Genomic DNA, 12,753 nt, shown 5'->3' with positions numbered 1-12,753 from the left:
CTCCAGCCTCCCAGTCCTGGCCAGTTGGACTTCTGGTTGGAGGTACGGAGCAGGTTAGGTTAGGTTTGTTACAGGGTACATGCTCTCTCCTCTCTCTGCCTCACCTGACCCTGACTCTCCCCTTCCTCATCCATCAATACCAGACAGACGTATGTATGTAATATGCTTGAACACAACATCGAACGTGCGGCCGATGATATCGAGAAACATTCGCGGGGAGGGCGACTGCAGATGCAACTGCCTCACATAGATTGCCTACCTACCGACCGATGCGACTTCAATAAAAGCCTGCCCCAAACCCAGGACAACGTCTGGATAAGATTATTACTTACCAATACAACTATTGGACGTCGATATATGCGCGCAACCCCGTACCAATCTGACATAATAAATGAGGTAAGTACGCCGGGTGCTGATCCTCAGGCGTTTTTTTTTCGCAAATTGCGGGTGGTTGGCCTGGGTCGTTACGCTACGCAGCTGCACTGTACAGACTAGCCGATTGAACCTGGCAACTAAACAGTAGCCCTGGAGCTATGCAGCTTAGTGGATGTCGACCTAGCTTCCATTGATAGGCACCTCAGAAGGAAAAATATCCTTTCGCGAGCTCGGATGGCTGGCAACGACGAACACCGGCAATCTCGTTGTGTTTGATGGTTTGGGTGTTATTGTGATTTTTCCATCTCAACTTGCCTCCTCCAGCTTGGTTTCCCGGGCGGTAAAGTAGGTGAGGTGATATACCTACCTACTATTGAAGTACATAGGTATGCAACCGAAACAGCGGCAGTGGTGAAGACTTCTTCCTTGAAAAAGTGAGACAAGACAGACGGCGTGACAAGCTGCTACATAGCTGCCTCCTGCCCGCGTAATGAGCGTGTACCGTACCGAACTTTCCTGGCCGCTCGAAACATGTACCTACCAGGACTCCAGGAGGCTTGCTGGGCCAAAATGAATGGACCGTTGCGCCAGGTGGGACAGCCGGGAAGTTTCAAGGGTCTGTGCATCTCATAACTTTCTCGACTCTGTAATCAGTCAGTCGCCTCATCTCTCTTCTCAAGCCCCCCTGCACTGCCAGACTGCACCGCGTTTGATGTTTGGTTTTGCCCAGAATACCCCCTTTTCACTTCTTCTACAATCATTCTCCTGCCCTTTTCTCGAAAGCTTCTGAACCCAAATTTCACCCCTGAGTCATGAGCGCCGGCATAGGCACTGGGAACTAGGACGGATACGGTAGGTTGTCATGAAGATTGAATAAGGATTTGTGGGTTGTGAGGCACAAGCCGAGTAGATATATCGGGGGTTTTACATAACGTAATGTTCCGGCGACGCACCCGATGGAACAATGTCATCACGAATGGGTCGACAGGCCGGTACAAGGCGTGTGTTGCGCATCGAAGCGCATGACGACATGCTTGCCCTGCCCTGAACTGCCGCGTATGTAGAACTTTGCTGAAACAGCTCAACTATTGGTAGTTACCTATGTAACAGGCAGCCCTCATTGGGCGGCGGCGGCCCACGGCCAATGCTACGTAGTGGAAGCTTGTCCCTTTTCTTTGCCTTTTCTCGTCTTCGTCGGCTCCGTACCGACAGGAACGGGTGCGCCAGAGAAGATGACCAGCCACAGCGTCTTTGCGCTCCAGTCGAGCGTGATGATGCTCTCCGCGGCGCTGACCTCCACGTCCGCGATCCACTCCTCCAGGGCCGACATCTGCCCCTGGGCGCCGCCCTTCCTGTGCTCGCAGGCGAGGTCCGCCATGCGGCCGGAGCTGAGGCCGACCGCCTCGGCCAGCTCCTCCGAGTCCAGCAGGCGCGCGTCGAGCCCGCGGCCGTGGAACCACTTGCCGTTAGCCGCCGCCACGTAGGCCACGGCCCGCTCGCGCGGCGTCTTGGGCTTCGCGGCGACGCTGCCCAGCATGGCGAACGGTAGCGCGGTGGCCGCCCCCCACGATGCGCAGCGCCGTCCCGATCGGCAGCGCGATGGAGCCGCCGAGGGCGCCCATGCCCGCCGCGATGTAGTTGCCCTTCTTGGCCTGGTCGCTAACGTCGCGGCGGATCTGCTTGGCCTGCGCGACGGTTTCCTTGCTGTACCGCTTCGGCAGGTCACTGATCCTACGTCCCATGTCCGCGGCATGCTGGATAGCCTGGTCGCCCACCTTGGCTGTCAGGAAAGCGTTGGTGGTTTTCACAAAGGACGCCCACGTGCTGTTGGGAATCGCATAGCTCTGAAGCGACGGCGGGTATGCCTGTAGAAAAGGGGCTGCTTTATCCGAAGAAGATTGCGGTATGGCGATGGGTCGCTGGCCGCCTGAGGGGTTGGTGGACTGTACGACGGTGGTAACGTGTCGCTCCTGGGGAAATTGAAAGGTTCCGATGGTGTAGGGCCTTGGGCACCACCATCCGACACCGGCACCGTCGAACCATGGAGTTCCGCGGCACCTGGAGAAGAAGCTTGGGCGGATGAGGATGCACGAACTTGGTCGTCGTTGTATGCAGGCAGTTCTGCTGCCCCTGAAAAAGCTTGAGCGTATGAGGGTGCACGATCGTTATATGCAGGAAGTTCTGCTGCCCCTGAGAAGGCCTGAGCGGATGGTGGTGCATGAGCCTGGTCACCACTATGTGGCATCGGTAAACCAGGAAGTTCCACTGGCCCCGGAAAGGCCTGGACAGAAGAAGACGCGCCAGCTCGGTCGCTTACGGATGAAGGCCCGGCGACGGCCTCGTAGACCGGCAAGGCTTCCTCGGCGGTCTCCGCTTTCGAATTTGTACCGGATGATGCCATTGGAAGTATGGAGCAGAATAGCGAAGGTAAGCAGTACGAAACTGTAAGTTTAAGCTTCAGATATGTCGGGCAGAAGACAGGATATGAGCTCTACTCTTAACGGTATGGAATTTCCCCCTTTACCTCCCTCCGTGCTTACGTAGGCGGGCGGCGTAGCAGGCAATGCTTGGTGGCTGAGCCGAGCTGGGCATCGTCCCGTTAGTGTCATTTCACGGAGGGCCTAACTGGGCCGCAAGGGTGGCTTTGCTTACAACCAGTACGCGTACCTATCACGATAAATCTAGCCTACAAGCCTAGTGACTATTGTACACGTCCTAGTCATCGAGTAGAGAGTATGGTGGATAGATTCCTCGACTCTTACATAGTGCGACACAGTAAGCAACTGACATCAGACCTCGGTTTTATTCAATCTTCCATTTGATACAGAGGAGCAAAGACTGCTTCCCAATAATATACAATTGCACATCAAGAACCTGGAACCATTTCCTAGATGATCAGTGTTTTCCTGGCATCATTTTGTCAATGGCCCTCTTGATCTTGGACCCGGACTTGGTAGCGCTGGTCTGAGACGATTCCTGTTGGTTCGTCGTTAGCCTTCCGCACTAGGCCGGCCACTTTCCAGCCTTGTCGGGATATCAAGGCCATCCGAGAAGGACTTACTGATGCTCGTCTCTCCACGCCCTGCATGAACTCTCGGTCAGCATCAATGGCCTCGTCAGGCAGGCCACGTTTCGCAGCCGCGTCACGTTCGTGCTGCTCCTGTTCGAAGTGATGCATCCCGTCGTGGGCAGCCTTGATGGCGGGGTCGGGGAGGCCGTGGCTCTCTGGCGACGACATGGTCAATGGTGTTGCAAGCTTTCTTATCTGGTAGAAGGAGTTCTCTGATTTGGAAAGGTGGTATATCACTCAAGAGAAGAACAGTCACAAAGAGGGCGGAGCTCGGCAGCGTACTTCACGCGACTTATATTCCAACGAGACCCCTCATGGTAGGACCTGTTCGGCTGTTTCCATATTTCTCCTACGTCAACTTAATTTGGATTTGGATCGTGAGTAGTGGTATCGCCCGTGGTCTGATGTTCCAATTCGTCGATGGGGTGAGCTAACTGCTCATCCAGACGTCATGTGGTGTTGATCCCGTTGGAGTCTTGGAGAAGGTCAGAGGAAAACCCAACAACCAGACCGAGTGTGAGGAAAGGATCGCTCGAATCCAGGCCAACAATAGTCTAGAGCTGTACCACCTGACTGCTTACCAACCGGTGTTACAGCTCATGTCTCTGCAATATTAATTGGTACGCTGGGCGCAATCACCTCATCAAGACGTGAAGGGTGAAGGGGTGACATGAAGGTTCCAGCCATTTTAATGCCGTGGTGGCAGGTTGCCCGATCACCTAGCCAAGTCCGTAGTAGATATGCCGATACTACGTAGGTAGTGTTGTAGGACAGATCGGGGCAAGTTCCTACCAGAACAAGTCATTGACATGCACGTCTGCGAAGCCGCGTTGCATACAATTCGATGGGATTCCGCGAGCTCGGAAAGTTGACTCTCCCGAGGGCGATTCTAGAGGTCTTGAAGCAGGGTTCCGCGTCCTGACTAATCATACCGGAGTAGGACAATATTATGCACGTACTCGCGAGGTTATCATAAGATGTCAGGAGCACTCCATAGCTAGGTATCTTTTGGTGTTTGCTGGTGAGGAGTGGACTGCGGATAGCTTTACGCAGAATGCGGGGGAGCTTTGGCCATTAATGCATCTGCACTTGCACTAATAGTTGTGCCAAGCTCAACCTGCAGCTCCATGTGCCTAGTGCTGGCGGGGCTCAGCCACACAAGTGGATTTGCCGGAGTTAACTCCTTCCAGGGACGAGCCACCGAGAGACCAATGGAAGTGTCTTGGATAGATGGCTAAGTAACAAAGCGAACAGCGCGACAGTTTCGAAGCCGGGGGTCGATGACAGGCCGCTCATCAACTTCGCCGGTACAACATGTCGACCCTATGCGCCGCCATCTAATTCTCTCATTCAACCCACACCCGTTTATAAGCTTCGACTGCGCAGTTACGACCTCGCTGGCTCGAGGCAGCTAGCGTTTTATAATGATGCAGCAATCGCGCCCATCCTCGAGGGGCCATTTGCTCTCCTTGCTGGCCCTTCAACTTCTCTTCGCTCTCACGATCGCCTACCAGACGCTCTCCGACGATTTCCTGCGAAACCTGACACTGGCCGAATCCGATTTCGACATCCACAACCAAGAGGGCCTCCTCGCGCCTATCCTTATACCCCGAGTCCCCGGCACACCCGGCCAGGCCAAGACGCAGCAGCACTTTGTGAACTTCTTTCGCAAGGAGCTGCCGGATTGGACCCTACTGTGGCAGAACTCAACAGGGACGACGCCAGTGACGGGCAGTAGGCAGATCCCCTTCTCGAACCTGATCGTCCGAAAGGAGCCGCCGTGGACGAAGCCGGGGCAGGCCAACTACCTGACATTGGTCGCGCATTACGACAGCAAGTTCAAGCCGGACAACTTCATCGGTGCGATCGATAGCGCGGTGCCGTGCGCGATTCTCATGCACATTGCGAGGTTTGTGGACAAGTACATGAAGCAGATGCATGAGGAAATGGTCGCCCTCGGCGAGCTGGGAGGCACGGTGCCAATGGATATGGGCCTGCAGATCCTCCTCCTTGACGGAGAAGAAGCGTTCGGCTCGTCATGGACGTCGACCGACTCGCTTTACGGATCCAGGGCTCTTGCTGAGGAGTGGGAGCACACCATGAACCCGGCCTTATCAAGCTACCGTGATCCTTTGAGCCAGATCAGCCTCTTCGTGCTGCTCGATCTCTTGGGGTCTGCGAACCCCCGGATCCCCTCCTATTTCCTCCCCACGCACTGGGCCTACAAGAACATGGCGAGTGTCGAGGATCGAATGCGGAAGCTGGATCTGCTCGAGACGAAAACGAAACGGCCATTTCTCTACGAGGCGGGCAAAGTGCCTGATCAATTCAACCCAAGCTTCGTCGGGGATGACCACGAACCGTTCATGAAACGTGGTGTTCCCATCCTACATCTCATTCCATCAAGCTTCCCCGATGTCTGGCATACTCTCCAGGATGATGGCGAGCATTTAGATATGCCAACGGTGAGGGATTGGTGCAAAATAGTAACGGCCTTTACGTTGGAATGGTTAGACATGATGGAAATAGTGCCAGAGCCAGAGCAGTCATGAGTTAGCTGTGTTTTACGTTGCTCTACCTTTGATATGATACCATGAAATTCTAGTTCAACCCACGAGCATTCCACTCTTGTTCCTTCGCAACTCGTGATTATACTGATCTCCACGACAGGACGCTACAATTATTTGCAGAGGTAACTACCGTATGTTGGTTGGGTTGTCGTTCACGCAGAGTCCGAGGACAACACCAGCTGCCACATATTTGCACGCAGCCGGCAGTTAGGCGTGGATTACTCGCCAAAAACACTCATGGAAGATGCTCATTTTGGTCAGGTACACATTTATCTTCAGTCCAGGCAAGTGGCAGCCATCTCCCGAGCTAAGGTCAGGAATCGGCTGTAGACACGAGAATGCCTGCCTTTTCTATCAACACGCGACATTCCAGACAACTACCAGTTTCTCATCATAGTGTCCACCCTGCGCCCAAGGTCGTACAGTCATCCCCAGCGCTTATTCGGAAACTCGAGTGGTATTCGTGCCATGCTCTCTCCCGGCAGACTGGCCTCCAATGCCCTTTGGTCGGTCATCTCTGGGTGGTCGACGTCGATTCCATCAGTTGATGATCATTTTCGATTCTCTAAATGACTGTTAGCAAGTTACCATTCTCAACAATCATGCTCACTTACGCGTCCTTCTGATCATCTTCGTGAGGGCCCTCAGCAGACACGTCTTCCATCTCTTCGTCCAAGGTTGCCTGCGGGTCTTCCTGCTTCAAGTCCAGGGACTCGCCAGTCTCCTGCTTCTTGTGGTCCGGGCTGTCAATGACCTCGATCCAACCCTGGACCCAGGCGCTCAACAACGATCCCTTAGGGAGGTACATCGATTCTCGGAGGAAGCGTCGGCGCGACTCGATGAGGAGTTCAACCGTTGCCATGATGGCCTCAACCGCCACATCGACACGTCGAGCCCAGTCCAGCGACTGCTTGATGGCGAGCCAGAACTCCTGCTCGCTCTTGCAGGTGCCCCATTCGTCTTTTCGCTGCATCGCCGCCTTGAACAACTCGACGAAGCACTCGGTGAACTTCTCAAACTTGTTCAGTCGCATCGATGGCTTCACTTGGTTCTTAACCTCGCAACCGGCCTCCATGACTGCGGGTCATGATCGCCTGCTCGTCGCCCCATTGCTTGAGCAAGGCACCGTTGAACTGGGCCTCTTCAGGTTGCTCAAAGATGAAGCCGTCCCTGTCGATCATGGCGAGCTAGCCCGATCTTCTTCTGGTTGCCCATGTTTGCAAGTGTGGCCTGGAGTGAGGAGTCAGCATCAAGCGGTCCGGCAAACAAAAGCAGCAAGCAGGCGAGAGTCGCGCTATAAATATGTGCTTGAACAAGTCCTTCACGGTAAGTTTACTACAGGAAGGTAACCTTCACTTACCTTGAATCGTTGGGAGGTGTTGTTGTTTCTTGTGTTTATAACTATTGTGTTGTGCAACAAGTGTGAGGTGATGTCGCAAAGGTTGACCTAAATAGACATGGAGGATTTTCAATCGTCCTGTCGGTATGCCGCTGCTTCAGAGAGGGGTGATAAGGTGTACCAACACGTTTGTTCCTTATCTGACCTTATAATCAATGCCCTCTTGTATTCAATGGCTTCTTCCATTCAATGCGGTCCTAGCACAGAGTCTCAACCTGATCATGAGCTGCCCTTCTTGCTCAACTGTTCACCATGTCCTATTTCACAACACCCACAAATCCAATTGGATTTCCAGAGAAACCCCATCAATTTATAGAAGACCAAAACAGTGACCTGGCAATTTATTCTCTCTTTTTTACATCGAGGCCATCACACGTTGTGACCCAGACTACCCACTGCCGCTTAGCAATCATCTGCGTTATTGCTTTGGCTAAGCACTATCCGACAGCAGAGCCAATGGAAGGGAGTCATAAAGCCATTCCGCAGAAGCGGAAACGGCCGACTGCGGATGAAGGCGAACAGGACGTTGCCGTTCAGATGGCCTTGCCTCCGCACCTCCAGCAAGCCGTCAACGCAAACCAAGCCAGAATGAATCAGCAGCTACGGGAGGAGAACCGAGAGCTCAATGAGGAGAGCCGACAGGCCAAGAACGCCAATGAGGGTACCCTACGGGCCGTAGTGCAGCAGAAGTTCGGGGGATACACGGATCAAATGCGCCAGATCAAAGAGCAGCTGGCGGCAAAGGACGCACAACTGAAGGACACAGCTGCAGAACTGGAGGGCCTGTTTGACCAGAACGCCAAACTTCGTCTGCAAGTTCAGGTCAAAGACGACCAGATGAACAAGCAAGCTGAGAAGATGGCGCAGCAATTCAGTGATCTAAAGGGATTAATCAGCAAGAACCAGGACCAAGTTCACCTCATTCAGCAATTTGAGGACACAGTCACCCAGCAAGCGGACGAGCTTGAGCGGGAAAATGCCACCATCCAACAGCTTGTCCATGACAAATCAAGTCTCCGATCTGACAACGAAAGATTGAGAGACTTATTTAACGAGGAGGTCCTGGGTCGGCTTAGCCAGACGCTTGCTACTATCGTATCGCCAAAATCCACCACAAACGACAGATCAAATTCCCAAACCGATTGTGCAGATTCAGCTCTGTTCACGATGGCACAATTTCATCAAGTCATGGCACGGATTGACAGCATGGAGCAAAATTACAACGAGGTGAAAAGCAGATACACTAGACTAGAGCGCAAGTGCAGCGCTCTCAAGGATCCAGAAGACGAGCAAGCCTGATTGGGTGATTTATACAAGCTTGTTGGTGCGGGTTCTGATGAACACAGGAATGTAAGTCTGAATCGATGTCTTTCCAGCTACAATGACAGCCTCGAACCCAAGATATGAAGCTACTACAGAGAGCTAATTCCCAGTGATGGCAGGTGTCCCCAGCTACTGCACCTACGCTCTCAACCTTTGGATACACCAGCCCTATTTGGATGTTGCAGTCCTTCTACTTGGTGTTTTCGTCAACAGATCCAAATCTCATTATATCCTCTAGCTTGGATAGTATGGCGTTAGGCGCTATGAATCTTCTTGGGTACTCCGATTTATCGTCGCTCCGGATCTACCAAATTTCTTTTTCGGGATGGATTCGGCTCTTATCAGGCTGCTGTCCTCACCCCTGTATTGAGACAAAGACTACATACAGTGCAGAACAATACAGATTCAGTTCGCAGTATTGAAGAGTCTGTGAAACGGCATGGTGTTTCGGCACGAAAGCTGCGTACTAATATCCGAGTTCGTGTGCTGGGCATTTTAGAGCCTCTCGACAGCTGGGACGGCGCTCCTCATAGTCGTCGTAACAATCAAATATGAAAGTCTGGCTATCATGGTGTTCTTTCATGTTATCAAGGCCGATGGACTTCATGCAAAGCAATCTTACCCCTTTCAGCAATATTATTGGCAAGATGCATAGCATCAAGTTGGCTTTCATTATTATTGATTCACGGAGGTACACAATATAGCGCTAGTAACAAATGGGTGCCTTTCCAGCACTGTCCAGTATTCTATTAATAATGAACACAGGAAAGTGACCATGTGAAACTTGCTCAACTGAAAGGGGTCATACCCTCATGAAATGGAGACGCTTCTGCCATATGTACCCAATCATACGTTTTGAAATAGTCACAGTAGACCGAAACAAAATAATACACGGGCATGTTACTCTCCTGTGGGAGCCAATGTAAGAGCTGTAAACACCATGTGCATACCCATGACCCCTGGCAACCCTTTGTCGCTCCTTTACTCTATATCCTTTTGTTTGGCCTGCATGTGGCTGTGGGGCTGGTGGTTACTTAGATAAACATCGGGAAAGACTCCCAGGTGACCTGATAAGGAAAGGCGAGTGAGTTTCTAAAATAGATCCCAAGTGGCTATCATAGATACGGCCCGCCCTGGGCATTGCTATACAAGAAACGATAAGGGCGGTTGCATACCCCACGTCACGCGGTCGTCTCCGCAACCAATAGTAGGCCGAGGGGGTAAATGCCGAGCGTCGTATTACCCCAGTGAGATGCATAGTTCGTGAGGAGAAATTCCACCAGGGGGAAATCTGGGGTAATTAAGCCGGGATAAGAGCATAGAAATATGCCCGACCCAAACATTGACTGACTGCTTGCGCCTGGAACTCATGTTCACTTTTGTTTCTTGAGGACAGTATACTGGAAGTAGAAAACCGGCTGGCTACAATGTTGTTTGACAAACTGTTCGATTACCTGGGCAGTGGCTCGGTGACAGCTTCACCGAAAGCCGGCCATGACCTGGTCTATTATGCATCTGTTGCCATCCTGTTGGCATTGCTCGGCCTCTTTGTGGATTATGGGTACATGCTATGGCTACGATCAAAGTTGGTGAGTTGAACAGCCCTGCATTAATGTTATGGATGCGCTGACACGAAAAAGCCTCCGGGGCCACGGCCATGGCCTATCGTGGGCAACACGTTCATGCTGCCCGACACGAAGCCGTGGTTCTGGTTTGAAGAGCTGTCGAAGAAGTACGACGCGCCATTGATTACCATATGGATAGGCAGGTAGGTGATGAAGCGGGCTCCCGAGCCTGACTCCTGAGTTGGTCCGACAATAGGGACTGATCTTTGGCGCATGGTACCAGAAACCCCACCATCTGGGTATGTGACGCCTGGGCCGCCTCGGACCTGTTCGAGAAGAAGGCGGGCATCTACTCCTCGCGCCCGCGGATGGTCGTCTTCGCCGAGCTAGGCGCAGGCCAGAGCAACTTCCTGAACATGTACACGACGACCCCCGCACAGCGCGAGCGATGGCGCGCACACCGCAAGCTAATGCACCACGGCGTGGGCGTGCAGGCGGTGCGCCGGTACCGCGCCTTCCAGAACAACGAGAGCCGGGTCGTGGCGCTGGACCTGCTGCGCCGGCCGGCCGAGTACGTCGCGCACTTTGAGCGGTACGCGACGAGCGTCGTGTCCATCGTCGCGTTCGGCCGTCGCGTCGAGACGAGCGCGGACCCCATCATCACCGAGGTCATCGAGGCCATGCACGTCGCCGCCGACCTCAACGTGCCGGGCAAGACCTTCCCCATGCTCATGGAGACCTTCCCGGCGCTGGCGCGGGTCCCCAACGCCGTCGCGCCCTGGAAGCACGGGCTCGGCCGCAAGCGCGGCCGCTTCTTCTTCTACGCGCTCGCGGCCGAGGCGGGCGAGCAGGAGGGGCACGAGGACTCGTTCGTCAAGCACATCTTCGCCGAGAGCGAGAAGCAGGGCCTCGGCGTCGAGGAGATCGCGTCGCTCACCGGTAACCTGTTCGGCGCGGGTTCGGACACGAGCAGCAGCACGCTCATCACCTTCATCCTCGCTTGCTGCGCCTTCCCGAAACGCTGGGTCCGGCGTGGGAGGAGCTCGATCGGGTCGTCGGGCCGTACCGGAGCCCGACCTGGGAGGACGAAGAGAACCTGCCGTACGTGAAGGCCTTTGTGAAGGAAGTCTTCCGCTGGCGCTCGGTGGCCATCATCGGAGGCCAGCCCCACGCGCCTACGCAGGACGACTACTACAAGGGGTGGCTGATCCCCAAGGGCTCCTGGATCCAGGGCAACGTGTGGGCCATCCACCACAACGAGCGCGAGTTCCCCGAGCCCGATCGGTTCAACCCCAAGCGGTTCCTGGCCGACAGCCCCGACAGTCGCCCCTTTCCCGGGGAGCGGGGGTACATGACGTTCGGCTGGGGCCGCAGAGTCTGCTCAGGACAAGCCCTGGCCGAGCAGGGCACCTGGATCACCATTGCGCGTATCCTCTGGGGTTTCCGGGTCCAGAAGGCGAAGCGTCCAGACGGCAGTGTAATCGAACTGGATATCAATGACTACACGTAAGTTAAACAGATCATCGAGTTAACGGATCAATACTGACCAATAATGTCGCTCGATACATAGAAACGGGCTGAACTGGCGCCCACAACCGTTCGAATGCAGCATCACGCCTCGCTCTGCTGAGGTCGAAGAGACTATCAAGCGTGAGGGCAGGCAAGCCCTAGAGGAGCTGGAGCAGTATAGGGGCGAATCGAAGTACCGCATGTCGACATTTTACAAGTGAGGAGATCAGAAGTAAGCCCCTACTAATACCGGACCCGATTCTGGTTCGGTGTGACCACCATGAGATGCAGTTCGGAACTTGGATTGCACTTGCTGGGCCCAAGTTTCAGGGGCTTGCTTTGGAATCCGATTTTAGCGATGCGAAGTTCCAATAGAGACGATCTATCCTGATTTCCACGTAAATTCCGTAAAGCCAAAATAAACAAGATCACATCTATCACACGTGAGGGAAGCGACACTAACCTCTCTTTTGCGAGCTACCGCTGCAGCCCCATTCTACGATTTTGATATAGGGGGACTCGTGAGCTTCCTACAGCCTGAAGCAGGCGATTGCTAGTGGCGTAGCTGATCTGACTCTTAACTACGCAAGATGATGCTAAACCGCGTTCAATAGCTTGCGGCGTTTGCCTAGCCCCTGGCTTGGCGCACTCCTGCTCGTCCAAGTGTCTATAAATATCGTGACCGGAAGGAACTTCGGGACCCATTGTTCAGATTCAATACGGTCCTTCCTGTCGTTACTTTCAGCGGAACTGGGAAAGCCCGTTTAGATCCCGGGCAGGCCCTGAATCGTGTGTACGAGAATCCCCGAAAGTCAGCACGAAGAACACGTATCCTCGATACCAAAGTGGTGGTGAGATTCTGAAGTTCTTGTCCGGGTGGTGCCGTCGACCAGCTCTCAATATGTACATTGTTTCTGAGGTAGAATTAACACGCGCCTTAGT

The 12,753-nt window shown here is 53.7% G+C and overlaps 6 protein-coding genes across 6 annotated transcripts; 3 read left to right on the top strand and 3 right to left on the bottom strand.

The window, feature by feature from the left end:
- Window positions 1–1,522: 1,522 nt before the first annotated feature.
- Window positions 1,523–2,776, bottom strand: PG997_003495 (uncharacterized protein; the record flags this gene model as incomplete). The annotated part of the gene is made up of 3 exons (XM_066807810.1): window positions 1,523–1,888; window positions 1,944–2,345; window positions 2,402–2,776. The coding sequence occupies 3 exons, from the start codon at window positions 2,774–2,776 to the stop codon at window positions 1,523–1,525; spliced, it is 1,143 nt and encodes a 380-aa protein (XP_066671428.1).
- A 494-nt stretch (window positions 2,777–3,270) lies between these two features.
- PG997_003494 (uncharacterized protein) lies at window positions 3,271–3,613 on the bottom strand (the record flags this gene model as incomplete). Its single annotated transcript, XM_066807809.1, has 2 exons — window positions 3,271–3,351; window positions 3,437–3,613. The coding sequence occupies 2 exons, from the start codon at window positions 3,611–3,613 to the stop codon at window positions 3,271–3,273; spliced, it is 258 nt and encodes an 85-aa protein (XP_066671427.1).
- Window positions 3,614–4,869: 1,256 nt separating this feature from the next.
- On the top strand, window positions 4,870–5,997 carry PG997_003493 (peptidase family M28; the record flags this gene model as incomplete). Its single annotated transcript, XM_066807808.1, has 1 exon — window positions 4,870–5,997. The coding sequence occupies one exon, from the start codon at window positions 4,870–4,872 to the stop codon at window positions 5,995–5,997; it is 1,128 nt and encodes a 375-aa protein (XP_066671426.1).
- Window positions 5,998–6,625: 628 nt separating this feature from the next.
- On the bottom strand, window positions 6,626–7,090 carry PG997_003492 (uncharacterized protein; the record flags this gene model as incomplete). The annotated part of the gene is made up of 1 exon (XM_066807807.1): window positions 6,626–7,090. One exon carries the CDS (start codon window positions 7,088–7,090, stop codon window positions 6,626–6,628), a length of 465 nt encoding a protein of 154 aa, XP_066671425.1.
- A 576-nt stretch (window positions 7,091–7,666) lies between these two features.
- Window positions 7,667–8,713, top strand: PG997_003491 (uncharacterized protein; the record flags this gene model as incomplete). The annotated part of the gene is made up of 1 exon (XM_066807806.1): window positions 7,667–8,713. One exon carries the CDS (start codon window positions 7,667–7,669, stop codon window positions 8,711–8,713), a length of 1,047 nt encoding a protein of 348 aa, XP_066671424.1.
- Window positions 8,714–10,164: 1,451 nt separating this feature from the next.
- Window positions 10,165–12,032, top strand: PG997_003490 (uncharacterized protein; the record flags this gene model as incomplete). Its single annotated transcript, XM_066807805.1, is given in 5 exon segments — window positions 10,165–10,326; window positions 10,378–10,505; window positions 10,586–11,327; window positions 11,342–11,808; window positions 11,873–12,032. The coding sequence occupies 5 exon segments, from the start codon at window positions 10,165–10,167 to the stop codon at window positions 12,030–12,032; spliced, it is 1,659 nt and encodes a 552-aa protein (XP_066671423.1).
- Window positions 12,033–12,753: the final 721 nt, after the last annotated feature.

Source organism: Apiospora hydei, assembly GCF_038363865.1.
Source record: "Apiospora hydei strain CBS 114990 chromosome Unknown utg000004l_segment0_segment0, whole genome shotgun sequence".
NCBI classification, from domain to species: domain Eukaryota; kingdom Fungi; phylum Ascomycota; class Sordariomycetes; order Amphisphaeriales; family Apiosporaceae; genus Apiospora; species Apiospora hydei.
This window is presented reverse-complemented; position numbering and strand designations above follow the sequence as displayed.